This window comes from Babylonia areolata, chromosome 14 (assembly GCF_041734735.1).
Source record: "Babylonia areolata isolate BAREFJ2019XMU chromosome 14, ASM4173473v1, whole genome shotgun sequence".
Lineage (NCBI taxonomy): Eukaryota > Metazoa > Mollusca > Gastropoda > Neogastropoda > Buccinidae > Babylonia > Babylonia areolata.
The window spans coordinates 34,340,868-34,356,997 of record NC_134889.1 but is presented as its reverse complement, the minus strand read 5'-3'; the positions used below and the strand labels follow the sequence as shown (position 1 = coordinate 34,356,997).

General features: G+C 43.5%; 1 protein-coding gene across 8 annotated transcripts in view; it reads left to right on the top strand.

Annotated features, from left to right (window-relative positions):
• The window catches only part of LOC143290006 (uncharacterized), a 219,724-nt gene that overhangs the window by 175,304 nt on the left and 28,290 nt on the right, over positions 1-16,130 (top strand). For 7 of the 8 annotated variants that reach the window (XM_076599315.1, XM_076599314.1, XM_076599320.1 and 4 more), the window contains 5 exons: positions 1,114-1,361; positions 2,744-2,859; positions 6,431-6,839; positions 9,448-9,523; positions 12,919-12,948. In XM_076599315.1, coding sequence (XP_076455430.1) covers positions 1,114-1,361; positions 2,744-2,859; positions 6,431-6,839; positions 9,448-9,523; positions 12,919-12,948 — 879 coding nt within the window. The remainder of the gene's footprint in view (positions 1-1,113; positions 1,362-2,743; positions 2,860-6,430; positions 6,840-9,447; positions 9,524-12,918; positions 12,949-16,130) is intronic. The other variant, XM_076599316.1, reaches the window with a different exon arrangement.

Here is a 16,130-nt window from a genome sequence, read left to right as displayed (position 1 = left end):
GCGCTATATTAAATACATATTACTGCACCATGTAAATGCATATTACTACACTCTATGAATGCATATTGATATAAAAATATTATTATTGCACCATATAAAAACATGTTGTGCCATGTAAATACATATTATTGCACTGTATAAATGCATATCATTACGCCTTGTAAATACATGTCATATCATTGCACCATCTAAATACATATCATTGCCCTATATAGATACATATTATTGCCCTGTATAAAGACATATCATTGCCCTATATAAATACATGTTATTGCGCCATGTAAATGCATATCATAGCACAATGTAAATACATATCGTCGAGCTATATGGATACATATTTTTGCGCCATGTAGATACATATTCTGCTATGTAAATACACATTATTGCAACGTATGAATATACATCATTGCGCCATGTTATTACATGTTATTGCGTTATATAAACACAAACTATTGTATTTCTTTTTATCACAACAGATTTCTCTGTGTGAAATTTGGGCTGCTCACCCCACTACAGCGCCACCCATTTTTTTTTGTTGTATTTTTTCCTGCGTGCAGTTTTATTTGTTTTTCCTATCGAAGTGGATTTTTCTACAGAATTTTGCCAGGAGCAACCCTTTTGTTGCCATGGGTTCTTTTACGTGCGCTAAATGCATGCTGCACATGGGACCTCGGTTTATCGTCTCATCCGAATGACTAGCGTCCAGACCACCACTCAAGGTCTAGTGGAGGGGGAGAAAATATCGGCGTCTATGCCGTGATTCGAACCAGCGCACTCAGATTCTCTCGCTTCCTAGGCGGACACGTTACTTCTAGGCCATCACTCCACTCTGGCTATTTGGCTGTATGATGGAGTCTCCCTTCGGACCAACGGATGAGTAGGCAGGCAGGCTTATCTGTCTGTGTGTGTCCTCATATGGGAGAAGAGGCCGAATCTGGATGTGCAGCGCTTCTCACAGGTGTTGCAAGGGAAAACGTCTACAGAAGTTGAGCCCTGCTTCCTTTGCTCACGCTTCTCCTCTATGGCCAGCATTCTCTTGTTTTCAAATGTCTTCATGCCATTAGAGCACAGCATCCTAACCACATGTTATTTGTCGTTTTTTTCCCCTCTCAGTCCACGCCTACATGGAGACCTTTGGTGCCTTGACCCAGCCCCTGTCCATGGAGTCCATCTCGCGCCACTCCATCAACTTCTACGAGGCGCAGTGGCAGCAGCACCAGATGGAGCTCTGTCAGCCGCTGTACCCACGATCCAACACCATCTCCGTCTTCTCCGACATCAGCTCTGACTCCTCCTTCAGCAGCGGCTCTCCGGAGAGGTTCTCAGGCATGGCGCCAGCCTTGCCGATGAAAACGCGGCGGGTCAGTACCACCGTCAATGGTTGGGGCTCCCTTTTTTCTTTTTTTTTCAGCACCCTGCAACACAGTCGCCAGTTGCAAACAAAGTTTTAGTAGTCATTTAACCAGCCTGATAAGTAGATGCTAACTTTTTGATAGCCTTGAGATTGACTTAGTGGTTGGCGAGGCTCTTAAGCAACCATAATTTGATTTTTGTAACCAGCCTGACTGTTGATTTTTTTTTGCGATTTCTCCAGAACCATGGCTGAAAATGCGGTCAAGAGTGAATGGCTGGGAATGACCTTTAGTGGTTGGTGAAGCTCTAAGCACTTTTGATTTGATTTGATTTGGCTGTGGAACAATCCTAACACTGTGTATATATATATATATATATATATATATATATATATATATATATATATATATATATATATATATATATATATGATAGTCGTGTCTGACTATGACCATCAGAACAGCAGAGGAGGCAAATGCTGTTCTGACTATTTGGGCTAGAATTTGATTATCGTGGAGAGGGTCTTGCCCAAGTTACATCACCACTCTCTCGGCCAAGAGGGTTTTAGGACAGTCAGCGTTGGAATGGTTCCCAAAGGCCAACCAGCCCACAAGGCTGCAGCACTAAGAGCCAGTGCAGTTTTGCCTCCTAGTTTGAGAGTCATAATCCTTCACAAAAGACTAAGCTGTAAATGATTTCCCATTGACTGGAGAAACCATTCATAATACAGCTCTCACTTTGCTGTTGGCCCAAATGTAGACTTATGTCAATCTGTGATAAAAGCTGAGTGTTGGGCCAGAACCTAACACTGCGTACCTAACAGTTAACTGAGGCACCAGAGCAGTCCTAACGTCCAACAGTCAGCTCAGGCACTAAAGCAATCCTGACACGATGTATGTAACAGTTAAATGAGGCACCAGAACAATGCTGACACTATGTATGTAACAGTTAAATGAGGCACCAGAACAATGCTGACACTATGTATGTAACAGTTAACTGAGGCACCAGAACAATGCTGACACTATGTATGTAACAGTTAACTGAGGCACCAGAACAATGCTGACACTATGTATGTAACAGTAAACTGAGGCACCAGAACAATGCTGGCACTATGTATGTAACAGTTAACTGAGGCACCAGAACAATGCTGACACTATGTATGTAACAGTTAACTGAGGCACCAGAACAATGCTGACACTATGTATGTAACAGTTAACTGAGGCACCAGAACAATGCTGACACTATGTATGTAACAGTAAACTGAGGCACCAGAACAATCCTAACACTGTGTACGCAACAGTTAACTGAGGCACCAGAACGATAATCCTAACTCCTGACAGTCAGTTCCAGCAGCAGAACAATCAAATCCTGTCCTTGCACGCTGTTACAGTCGTTTGAGGCCCACCGCAGCAGCCAGGTGTCGACAGGCTCCAGCCAGTCAGAAAGCTCTTCCTGCGGGGACTTCACGCACAGCCAGAGCCATGGGGCGCTGAACCTGATGGACTTGTGAGTGGAGGGAGGGGGGCTGAAGGGGAGGGGGTGGGGGGGAGTAAGGGGGAGTGGAGGGGAGGGGGTGGGGGGGAGTGGAGGGAGGGGGAGTGAAGGGGAGGGGTTGGGGGGAGGGGAGGGAGGGGGAGTGGAGGGGGTGGGGGGGAGAGGGTGGGGAGGAGTGAAGGGGAGGGGGGGGTGAAATGGAGGGGGTGGGGGGAGTGGAGGGGAGGGGGTGGGGGGGAGTGGAGGGAGGGGGTGGGGGGGGGGGGGATGGAGGGGGTGGGGTGGTGGAGGCGAGTGTGTGGATGAAGAGAAATTGTCTTTCAGATGAGACGAGAAGCCGAGGTCCTATATAAATGTAGCATGTGTTTTGCTCACATAAAAGAACACCCCCAGAAACAAAAGGGTTGCCCATGGTAAAATTCTATTGAAAGAAATCTGTTTGACCGGGTAAAAACAAAACAGACTCGCAGACAGCAACAACAAAAGAATAAATAAATGAATGAATATATCTTCTTCTTCTTCGTTCGTGGGCTGCAAGTACCATGTTCACTCGTATGTACACGAGTGGGCTTTTACGTGTATGATCTTTTTTACCCTGCCATGTAGGCAGCCATACTCCACTTTCAGGGGTGTGCATGCTGGGTATGTTCTTGTTTCCATAACCCACTGAACACTGACATGGTGCACAGGATTTTTAACGTGCATATTTGATTTTCTGCTTGCATATACACAGGCAGGGGGTTCAGGCACTAGCAGGTCTGCACAATTGTTGACCTAGGAGATCAGAAAAATCTCCACCCTTTACCCACCCTTTACCCACCCGTCACCAAGATACCTGGGACCCTCAGATTGAAAGTCCAATGCTTTAACCACTTGGCTGTTGTGCCTGTCCAATAAATATATGAATAAAAGAAAAGAAAAAAAAAATTATATTGGTGGCTGTGCACTGTGGCAATGCACTCTCCCCTGGGAGGGCATCCTGAATTTACACAGAGCAGTCTCTTGTGACAAAATAAATACAGTATGAATTACAATTCTTGATCTATGATGTATAGAAAAGTATAGCTGGTTTATAGAAAAGTATAGCTGGTTTATAACAAGTATAGCTGGTTTGTAAAAAGTATAGCTGGTTTATAACAGCTAACATTTGTAAATTTGACATTGTGGCTTCAAACCAAACTGACAAAAAATTCACTTTGTAAAGATATATGGAGCAGGATTAACTCTTTCTGGACGAAGGAATGCTCACGCATTCCTACACAAAACGTGTTCGGTTTCGGACGAAGGAATGGAATAGCATTCTCCGAAAGTAAAATTCCATCATACGCTGTACACGTGATTTTGTGATTAGCCAAGCAGAGTGCGCTATTCTGGGTCACTCCACAATCGAACAGTATGATTGGTTAATATGGGATGTGTGGCCTGTCTCGCACACATGCTGACAAAGTCACTGACCGGTCGTCTGCTCGCGTGCCAGCCTGTTAGCAAAGCGGCCTCTTCTCGGAATGTTGTGAAGCGAACAAGGCAGTGACGGCAATGTTTTAGGGTTGCCGAAGTACTTGAAATGCTACAAACTGAAGGGTCGGACATTGAAGAGGTGGATGATGACGAAGAAGAAAGCGAATTTAATGCAGAAAGCGAGCATGGGTATGGTGATTCGGGGTGAAAAATTGGCAGTATTTTCTACATATGGCAAAACTGTAAAAATAAGATGAGAAATTTGATTTTTTTTACATGTAATAGTTCAACACGTAATAAACCAGTTCTGAAAGTTTCATTTTCTTACTCAGTATTTTGTATTTTTTGTAATTTTTTTCCTAACCGTTACAAATGGGCCGTCTGTGGGGAAAAGCAAGGGAGAAAACTTGTCGTCCCGAGTGAGTTAACAAATGCACATAGCCTGTCTGTAGCCACAGCAGAATACAGAATACTTTGTTACCCCCAATACATGAAATTCATTGTGATGTATATTGTAAACAGTGCACAAAAATCACGGTCATTCCACATGAACGAGATGAAACAATGGCAGTGTCACCATCTGGTTTGACTCCAGCTTGTTTTCATTCCTGACTGATGGCAGGTTTTGTTGGATTCTTAAGTAGTTTTTCCCTCAGGGTTTGGGGTTTTTTTGGTTTTTTTCTTCTGATTTGTATGATAGTCAGTCGTGACTATGACCATCAAAACAGCAGAGGAGGCAACTGCTGTCCCAACTATCTGGGCTAGAATTTTATTACAGTGGAGAGTGTCTTGCCCAAGTAATATCCCCGCTCTTTCAGCCAAGAGGATTTTAGGACAGTCAGCGTTGGGGATGGTTCCCAAAGGCCAACTAGCACCCTCGGAGGCTGCAGTGCTCAGAGCCAGTGCAATCTTGCCTCCTAGTTTAGAGAGTTACAGTCCTTCACAAAACACCAGGCTGTAAAAGGCTTGCTATTACAATGGAGAAACCCTTGATCATACAGTTCTCACTTTGCTGTAGTCCCAGGTGTAAGCTTTTGTTATCAACCTTTGATATAAGCTAAACATAATGACAGCAACAGTCCCAGTACATGATTCTAGCATGGTGACCTTATCACGCACACCGTTTCTTGTCATTGCACAACATTGTGCGGTAACGTTGTGTTGTTTGTATTTCGACTTATGTTGTGCAGTAACGTTGTGTTGTTTGTCTTTTGACTTATGTTGTGCAGTAACGTTGTGTTGTTTGTCTTTTGACTTATGTTGTGCAGTAACGTTCTGTTGTTTGTCTTTCGACTTATGTTGTGCAGTAACGTTGTGTTGTGCAGTAACGTTGTGTTGTTTGTCTTTTGACTTATGTTGTGCAGTAACGTTCTGTTGTTTGTCTTTTGACTTATGTTGTGCAGTAACGTTGTGTTGTTTGTCTTTCAACTTATGTTGTGCAGTAACGTTGTGTTGTCTGTCTTTCGACTTATGTTGTGCAGTAACGTTGTGTTGTTTGTCTTTCGACTTATGTTGTGCAGTAACGTTGTGTTGTCTGTCTTTCGACTTATGTTGTGCAGTAACGTTGTGTTGTCTGTCTTTCGACTCATGTTGTGCAGTAACGTTCTGTTGTTTGTCTTTCAACTTATGTTGTGCAGTAACATTCTGTTGTTTGTCTTTCGACTTATGTTGTGCAGTAACGTTGTGTTGTTTGTCTTTCGACTTATGTTGTGCAGTAACGTTGTGTTGTTTGTCTTTCAACTTATGTTGTGCAGTAACGTTGTGTTGTTTGTCTTTCGACTTATGTTGTGCAGTAACGTTGTGTTGTTTGTCTTTCGACTTATGTTGTGCAGTAACGTTGTGTTGTTTGTCTTTCGAATTGTGTTTGTCTTTTGTCGTTCAGCTTGCATTGTGCAGTAATGTTGTGTTGTGTGTCTTTCAACTTATGTTTGTCTTTTGTCGTTCAACTTGCGTTGTGCGGTAATGTTGTGTTGTGTGTCTTTCAACTTATGTTTGTCTTTTGTCGTTCAACTTGCGTTGTGCGGTAATGTTGTGTTGTTTGTCTTTCGACTTATGTTTGTCTTTTGTCGTTCAACTTGCGTTGTGCAGTAACGTTGTGTTGTCTTTCCTCCCCTGTCCCTGCCAGAGACCCCAAGAAGCTGACAGGACAACTGCAGGCCATGGCCATGGCTGCCGAGTCGGCCGCCGCCGCTGCAGCCGCCGCCGCCAAACCCAGCACCCCCACCCCCACCCCAACACCCTCCACCCCCACCCCGGGCACAGCCGCCGCCGCCGCCGCCGCTGCCGCTGCCATCACCACCGCAACCCCCTCCACGCCCACCCCCACCCCTACTACCCCCGCCCCTTCCGCCACCACCACTGCCGTCACCACTACAACCACCAACAGTGGCAGCGGTAGTGGCGTCAGCAGTCCCAGCGTGACGGTGAGCGCCAGCACCAAGCCGGAGATCCCTCGAGATGCGGACTCTGACTTTGCCGAGCTGAACCCTCTGGACGACGTGGACGTGTCCGACCAGCTTGTCAGGAAGAAAGAGGTACCGTGTGGGATGGGGGTCTCTTTATATTTTTTTTTGCCTCATGCGGTAGCATCAAGTGTGCGCACATCTGTGCATGTATGGATCAAGCAGAGTGAAGATAAATACAATGTAGCTGTTACGTGGCAAATATGATTCAGTTCACACACTTGAAACTGAAATTTTGTATCCGTTGTTCTTTTCCCAGGCACACACACACACACACACACACACACACACACACACACACACACCAAAATTCACACTCACACAGACACACACACACACTAAAATTAACACACACACATGCACACACACACACACACACACACACACACACACACACACACACACAACACACACACACACACACACACACACACACACACACACAAAACATACACACACACACACACACACACACGAAAATTAACACTAACACATGCACACAGACACACACACACACACACACACACACACACACACACACACACATCTATTCCATATGTAGATGCTAAAGGGTCCACATTTGGTCCACATGAAAATGACACATCAATGGAGGTAAATGGATACTAACTGACATAATGGCTGTTGTTGGAACACATCCAATTTTAGATTGCTTGTGAAAGAGGACATTGTTTTACTGTGTTTAGCATTGAAGGGTAGGAGTATTCATCAGTGGTTCCCTAAGCGGGGCACTGACTTGGCTCACTAACTCACCGGTACATCCAGCAGTCCTTTCACACACACTGACTAACCTACTGGCACACCCAGCAAACATTTCATTCGACTTGCTGGTTCTGTCAGTAATTGTCTTGATCATTAACTCACCGGTTCACCCAGCACTCATCTCACTGAGTCACTGATTCGCCCAACAATCCACTCAACAGTTCACCCAGCAGTCATCTCACTAACTCACCAGTTCACCCAACACTCATCTCACTGATTCGCCCAACAATCCACTCTCCAGTTCACCCAGCAATCCACTCACCAGTTCACACAGCAGTCATCTCACCAACTCACTGGTTCATCCAGCAGTCATCTCACTAACTCACTGGTTCATCCAGCAGTCATCTCACTAACTCACTGGTTCATCCAGCAGTCATCTCACCAACTCACTGGTTCATCCAGCAGTCATCTCACCAACTCACTGGTTCACACAGCAGTCATCTCACTAACTCACCGGTTCACACAGCAGTCATCTCACTAACTCACTGGTTCACACAGCAGTCATCTCTCCAACTCACTGGTTCATCCAGCAGTCATCTCTCCAACTCACTGGTTCATCCAGCAGTCATCTCACCAGTTCATCCAGCCGTCATCTCTCCAACTCACTGGTTCATCCAGCAGTCATCTCACCAGTTCATCCAGCAGTCATCTCTCCAACTCACTGGTTCACACAGCAGTCATCTCACTAACTCACTGGTTCACACAGCAGTCATCTCACTAACTCACCAGTTCACCCAGCAGTCATCTCACTAACTCACCAGTTCACACAGCAGTTATCTCACTAACTCACCGGTTCACACAGCAGTCATCTCACTAACTCACTGGTTCACACAGCAGTCATCTCACCAACTCACTGGTTCACACAGCAGTCATCTCACTAACTCACCGGTTCACACAGCAGTCATCTCACTAACTCACTGGTTCACACAGCAGTCATCTCACTAACTCACTGGTTCACACAGCAGTCATCTCTCCAACTCACTGGTTCACACAGCAGTCATCTCTCCAACTCACTGGTTCATCCAGCAGTCATCTCTCCAACTCACTGGTTCACACAGCAGTCATCTCACTAACTCACTGGTTCACACAGCAGTCATCTCTCCAACTCACTGGTTCATCCAGCAGTCATCTCACTAACTCACTGGTTCATCCAGCAGTCATCTCACTAACTCACTGGTTCACACAGCAGTCATCTCACTAACTCACTGGTTCATCCAGCAGTCATCTCTCCAACTCACTGGTTCACACAGCAGTCATCTCTCCAACTCACTGGTTCACACAGCAGTCATCTCACTAACTCACTGGTTCACACAGCAGTCATCTCACTAACTCACCAGTTCACCCAGCAGTCATCTCACTAACTCACTGGTTAACACAGCAGTCATCTCACCAACTCACTGGTTCATCCAACAATCATCTCACTAACTCACTGGTTCACACAGCAGTCATCTCACTAACTCACTGGTTCATCCAACAATCATCTCACTAACTCACTGGTTCACACAGCAGTCATCTCACCAACTCACTGGTTCATCCAACGATCATCTCACTGACTCACTGGTTCACACAGCAGTCATCTCACTAACTCACTGGTTCACACAGCAGTCATCTCACCAACTCACTGGTTCATCCAACGATCATCTCACTGACTCACTGGTTCACACAGCAGTCATCTCACTAACTCACCGGTTCACACAGCAGTCATCCCACCCATTAAATTGCTGGTTCACTCAGCAACAGCAGTCGTCTCAGTATATCACCGGTTCACCCAGTGATCATCTCACCCGTATAACTCGCTGGTTCACCCACAAATCATGTCACTAACTCACCAATTCACCGACCAATCCACTCACCGGCTCACCCACCAACCCACTGACTGGTGGCTGTGTGTGCCACACAGGGCGAGGACGGGCCAGAGATCCGTGGAGGGTCCAGAGACGCGCTGATCGTGCACGCCACGGCGGCCGGGAAGACAGGTAGCGTGACACTCCCCCCTCTCCCTCCTCTCTCCTTCCCCCTCGCTCTCTCTCTCGGCTTGTTTCCTTTTGTAGCCGGGTCCTTTTGGGGTCTGGGTACTGGTACTTCTTGCCTTTCTTTCTTGCTTTCTTTCTTGCTTTGATTTTTTTTCTTTTCCGTTTATTTTGGTTTATCATTTGGTATGTATAGGATCAGTATATATTGAGTGCAATGTTGAATATATATATATATATGTATATTTGTATAGATAGATATATACATATATATTTATATATAGATAGATAGATTCTGACTTATTGCTCTCCAAATGCTGGATTCTTGTAGACTGTTTCTAGTCTGTGTTGTTGTGTTTTTTTGGGGGGTGTTTTTTTCTGGTGTTTTTCTTTTAGGAGTTAGTGAAAAGGCTTGCGTATGAGGGTGGAAGGGGGGAAAGAGAGAGAAATGGATGAGGATGGGAAGGGGAAGAGGGATAAACCTTGGGAAAAGTTTGAGTAATCATCCGAAATGAGAAATTATATAAGATGATCATTATATTGAAAATGAGACGTTTAATGGGTTGGTGGGTTTTTTTTTAAAGGGTAACTAATGGGAGTGAATAGCATTTATCTGTGTTCTTTTGAAGTCGCATACAAATGTTGTGGACAAGTGTCACCATAGCAACAGGAATCAGAAGTCGGTGGGGATTAACCAGCTTGATTTTCTTGTGATTCTTGTCATTTTGTGATCAGAGAGGTCTTTGTGAACGAATGGCTTGCAAGATTATCTCCTCTTCTCTAGTGTCGTAGATGGCGCACTTTTGACCAATCACTGCCCTGCATTACATTCACTGCATCGAGCCAGACTGTAGCTTGAAGAGGCTTAGGTCTCTTGTCTTCTTGAATGTTGTTCTGGAACGGTTCATTTCCGAGTTGGTATTATCCTGTGTTGGGTCTGTTCTGAGTTTGGTCGTGGTTCGCTGCGGTTTGGGAAGTTGTCTGTTTTGTGGATTTGGATCAGTCATTTTTAACCTGTCTATCATTTTAATTACAAATCAGTGTTCTTTCCTTGTTTCATTCATGTTTTAACAGAATTTGTTTCAGTTGTCTTGTTCAATGCATGTATTTTCACTGCACTTCATGTTCAGATTGTTTTTTATCACTCTATTTGTGATGATTGGTCTGTGTTAAATTTTAAGCATTGTTTTAAAACATTATGGGGGTGGGGGTGAGATGGAAATCTGTTGCATGAATCAAAATTTCTTTCTGATGAGTTGTAGTGTAAACATTGATATTTTTCAGGTACAGTTTTTGATAAAACTTTGTCAAATCAACCATAATAACAATAACAAGAAGACCATCTCCAAAATATCTGATGACTGTTTATGTTTTTGTATCCTTGTGGATTTCGTTGAAGAGTCTGAATTAATGATTATCAAATCATTTGTTGGGCACTATGATGTAATAAGGGAAATGATTATAGAGTCGTCTTTGTTGTCTAAATCTCCTTATTCTGATGCTGTTTGCAATCATTGAATTTGTGTAAACCGTGTGGTACATATCGTTTGTTTTTTTAATATAAGAAAGAAAGAAATAAAATTACAAATAAAGACTAGAAAATTTTTCTGAATGGAATACAATTTTTTTTTTTGTCTTTTAGAAGTGAAGCCAGATTTTATAGTTACACTATATCTTTTTCTGTGTCCCTTTCTGTTGTTTAAAAAAAAAAAAAAGTTCTCATTTACATCTGTAAATACAGACAGTAAAATGACACGTGTTCCTTTTAGCAAACTGCATAGTTATCAGTAGCATCACAGTTATGCTAGAATAACTCCTTAGTTATCAATAGCATCATAACAGTGTGTACTTATGATTATACTGGTCCCTTCTCATAGAGTTATCAATAGCATCATAACGGTGTGTACTTATGATCATACTGGTCCCTTCTCATAGAGTTATCAATAGCATCATAACGGTGTGTACTTATGATGATCATACTGGTCCCTTCTCATAGAGTTATCAATAGCATCATAACGGTGTGTACTTATGATGATCATACTGGTCCCTTCTCATAGAGTTATCAATAGCATCATAACCGTGTGTACTTATGATCATACTGGTCCCTTCTCATAGAGTTATCAATAGCATCATAACGGTGTGTACTTATGATCATACTGGTCCCTTCTCATAGAGTTATCAATAGCATCATAACGGTGTGTACTTATGATCATACTGGTCCCTTCTCACAGCCCAGTATGTTGTTGTTGTTTTGGCTGCTGTGAAGATGCATTCATCTTACTGTTAATAACTTGTCTTTTGACCACATATTCAGAATAATTATAAAATAAATTTTGAAAAAAAAATATACATATATGCGTAATTCAATCGGTCAGAACTGATATTATTTTTATATTTGAAACTGATAGGCGAAACGTGAACAGTTGTACATTTTGTCATAATCATAATGGAAAATAACACACACAAACCCCAGAAAATATAAACTAAAGCTGTCCTAGGACAGTATAATTGACCTCTGTAATTCTGTCCTTTTCTGCATGATAAGAAATCAGACTAAGGCTTCAAGTGGCACTTTTAGATCCTCAAAAACACAAAAAAGGAAAATAATAAAACAGTTGCACAGTTTCCAGTTGATCATATACTCAGAGACCAGGAGTTTGGATCTTTTAAAAATGTCGATTTCTTCAGACAATAGCAATGGCAGCTTAGACACAGATGCACCAGCCTTTTGTCAGAGCTGGAACTTTAAAAAGGCCACAGAATTAATCGGAAAAACCAACATGCTGACGAAGGGGAAGGCATGTGAGAACTATGCTGAAAGACCGTAGGAATTCACAAAGAGGATGCATGCAGAACAGTGCCTAAGGCCAAATTAGTGCGAGTGTCATCAGCAGAATGTATTGAATAATGTAATGCATAATGATACCTTTAGAAAAGAAGAAAATAGGGTGTTCCTTAAAATTTTTGAAAATATCAGTTTGTTCTGGGGTTTTCATCATCAGCTACTGATGGTAAGATTTTGAGGTTAGCATGTATGTTTTTTTTAGGAGCAGGACAGATGTTTCACAGCTTGAGTGATCAGACAACTGCAAAAGAGAGCAGCAGATGGCTATGCAGTGTTTCTGAAGATTTTTTTCTTCTTTTTTTTTTCGTCTTCTTTTTTAAGACAAGCCAAGGAGTGAAAAATGGCTAACGGTCATAGCGCAGATGAATGCTTCTATCACAGGGCCATGATGTTTGTATTTTTGTCTGCCCCTCACCCCCACCCCCCCGCTCCCTCAACCCTCAGTGCCCCCCCCCACCCCCCCATTGTCCCAGGTGACGTCCATTATGTCATGTCATGGCCCAGTCCCTTCCTCTCACTCACCGTCTTTCTCTGTCATCTGTTCCCCTCCTCCAAGGCTTGGAAGGAGACGTCGGCGACCAGGAAGGTAAGAGAACTTCACCAGCCACATGACTTCTGTCACGTGACAAACACCCCCATTCTCCCCCCCCACCCCCCTCCTCCCCCCTCCCCACTTCACACACACCCCTTTCCCTTTCCATTGTGCACGTTGGGCATGGATGTCTGTGTGCAAGTTGGGCTCAGGTTGGCATGCTCTGGTGGACCTCGGTGTAGCGTGCTTTGATGGACATGCTTGGAATCCATTGTTGACTCAGTTTGGTCTTCTGCCATTGGGTACAATACAATACAATACAATACAATGCAATGCAATACAATACAATACAAACAATACAATACATCTTTGTTAATCTGACTGGAAATTACATGTGCATTCAAAGGCTCGTCACTCACAGATTGTTCAATGAGACCCAAGAAAACTGCACAGATTTTTCAGTAATTGATGTTTGAAAGAAAAACATTGGGGGGCGGGGGGCGGCAGATCAGAAAGGTGTGCCAATATTCACAGAAAACATAGAAGGCCAGCATGACTGGTCTCCGGGTGTCATGCTGTTCAACATCCTGTGAAAAAGTGGGAAGGGTGAAGAAAGAGCGGGAAGTAAAGAGCGCAGCACTCTGCTGTTCATTGTCTTTCTTCCATTGCCCCCCCCCCCCCTTTTTTTTTTTTTTTTACCACAGAGGGAACAAAGGCAGTGTCATCTTTGCACATGACTTGTTTTCAAAGGAGCATTCTTCCTGTTGTTTTTCTTCTTTCCCCCCCCACCATTTTCAGTGCCAGAAAGAGTTGATCATATTCCAGATTCAGTCACTCCCCCATCACATTCCTCCTCCCTGGTCGTTTTTGGCACCGAGGTGAGCATGCCAAGCGGAGACAACCTGTGCGCATTCTGTCACACAGTGTGTGTGTGCATTCTGACCTCTCGCCTCTCAACCCTGACCTTGACATTCACGGCTGTATCTTGGCCTTGACCTTTGGTGCAGTACTGATGACTGATTTGTCTTTGCCTGTTTTTTTGTTGTTGTTTCTTTTTCTTTCTTTTTAATGTATATAGTTGTTTTTCTTTGGTGTTGTTCTGATGATGTACAGATATATGAATATATCTATATATTTTTTGTTTGTTGGTGGGGTTTTTTTTTTGGGGGGGGGGGTTTGGGGGGGGGGGGCAGTATCTGTCTTTATGTTTTACTTTTTTTCTGTATATTATCATCTTTTTTGTGTTTTTGGTTTTGGACTGGATGTTATTTGCCTGTTGTACTTTTCTGGCATGCTTGTTGTAAGAACTGTGGGTTTTTTGTTGTTTTTTGTTTTATTTTTTTTTTTTATTAACAAGGTATCAACTTGAGATGTTCTCATTATGACATACAAAACATTTGTTGTGCTAGTATTATGTTATTATTCTTGTTGTTTTGCATCTTGGCTTTTTTTTTTTTTTTTTTTTTTTTTTTTTTAGCCTTGGCATGCGTGAATGGGTGTTATGATCGTATGGTATTCCATGACCTTTCATTTTTGTTTTTACTTTCTTTTTTTTTCTTTTCTTTTTCTTTTTATTTGTCCACTGTCGTGTTATGCATGTGGGGTTTTATTGCATGTAGAGAGCAGATGCAGGGACTCGTAGGGAAACCAAGAGGTGTTTCAGTTCGTGATGTGAAGAAGAACATACTGTACCTGATCCCACCGAAAAAAAAATGAAAGGAAAGGGGGAAAGGTCGACAGGGAGGGAGGTGGGGGGCGGGGGAGGTGGGGGCAGAGTCCAGGAAACTGCTTTAAAAGAACCTTTTTGGAATTGGCTTACCCGTGCAAATGTATGTATCTTGAAAAAAATGTACATTTCTCCTTATACCCTTCCCCTCATACCTCTCTCTTTTTTTTCGTTTTTATTTATATAGAAAGCATACGGTTTCTATTTTTTCTGTATAGACATTGCATCATCTGTTTTTAGAGTGTCTTTCTGTGTGAGAGAGAGAGAGAGAGAAAGAGTGTGTGTGTGAGAGAGAGAGAATTCTGGAACAAACCCTGTCTTTTTTTCTTTTCTTGTTTTTTTTTTTAAGCTCAGCAGGTATCTGTTGAAGAGGAAAGAAAGGGATTGTTCTTGTCTGTGTGTGTGTGTGTGTTTGGTTTGGTTTGTTGCTGTTTTCTTTTTTCCCTGTAGATGGTCAGATGGATGCGGCAGCGTCGAGGATGCTTAGCTTTCTATGTGTGACTGCCGTGTGAGCGTGGACTTTTTTGGCTCTGAGAAAGTCACCAGTCTATTTCTTCTGCTGCTGCGTTCTTGGTCTGCAGCTACCAAGTTCTCATAGTTTTCAGTGGGGTTTAACATATATGACCATTTTTTACCCCTGCCAAGTAGGCAGCCATTCTCTGTTTTCAGAGGTGTGCATGCTGGGCATGGTCTTGTTTCCATAACCCTCTGAACGCTGACATGGATTACAGAATCTTTAGCGTGCGCGTCTTATCTTCTGCGTGTGTATACACACGACGAGGGTTCAGGCACCAGCAGGTCTGCACCTCATCTGTTGAACTTTGAGATCAGAAAAATCTCCACCCTAAGCTCACCAGGTGGCGCCCAAATTATGGATGTAACTTGGGTGTGTGAACCCAGCCCCTGGAAGTATTCACCACTGCACCCATGGTATGTGTGGTCTGGGCAGTGAAAGTTGCCAATCAAACGTGACAGACAGAAAGCAGAACCAGAAGCACATGGCACATGCATAGCTGCCAACCATTCCTAATTTCATGGAATGTTTGTGATTTTTAGCCTCAGTTCCAAAATTACGATTTTCTGCATATTTTTTCGAACTTTGAAATTAGAATAAACAACAGAAAAAAAACAACAGAAACTGAACTCACTCGCTGCGGCCATACGCCAGTCCACATTTGTCAGCCGGAAACCAAGTTACTGTGCACATGCGAAGCGCCAATGCTGTCTTACCAACATGGCGTGGAGCAGTGCCCGCTCGCTGTGGTCATACGCCAGTCCACATTTGTCAGCCGGAAACCAAGTTACTGTGCACATGCGAAGCGCCAGTGCTGTCTTACCAACATGGCGTGGAGCAGTGAAAGTTGATCTGATGATGGCAGCGCTCTCTGAAACCCATATCTCTGTAGGGGGGTTTGCCCCCCACCACCCCTCACCCCCACCCCCCTCCCGAACCCACCCCCCCAACAGGAATTCCTCATTTTTAATTTTTGGTCTGGAAGGTTGGCAGCTA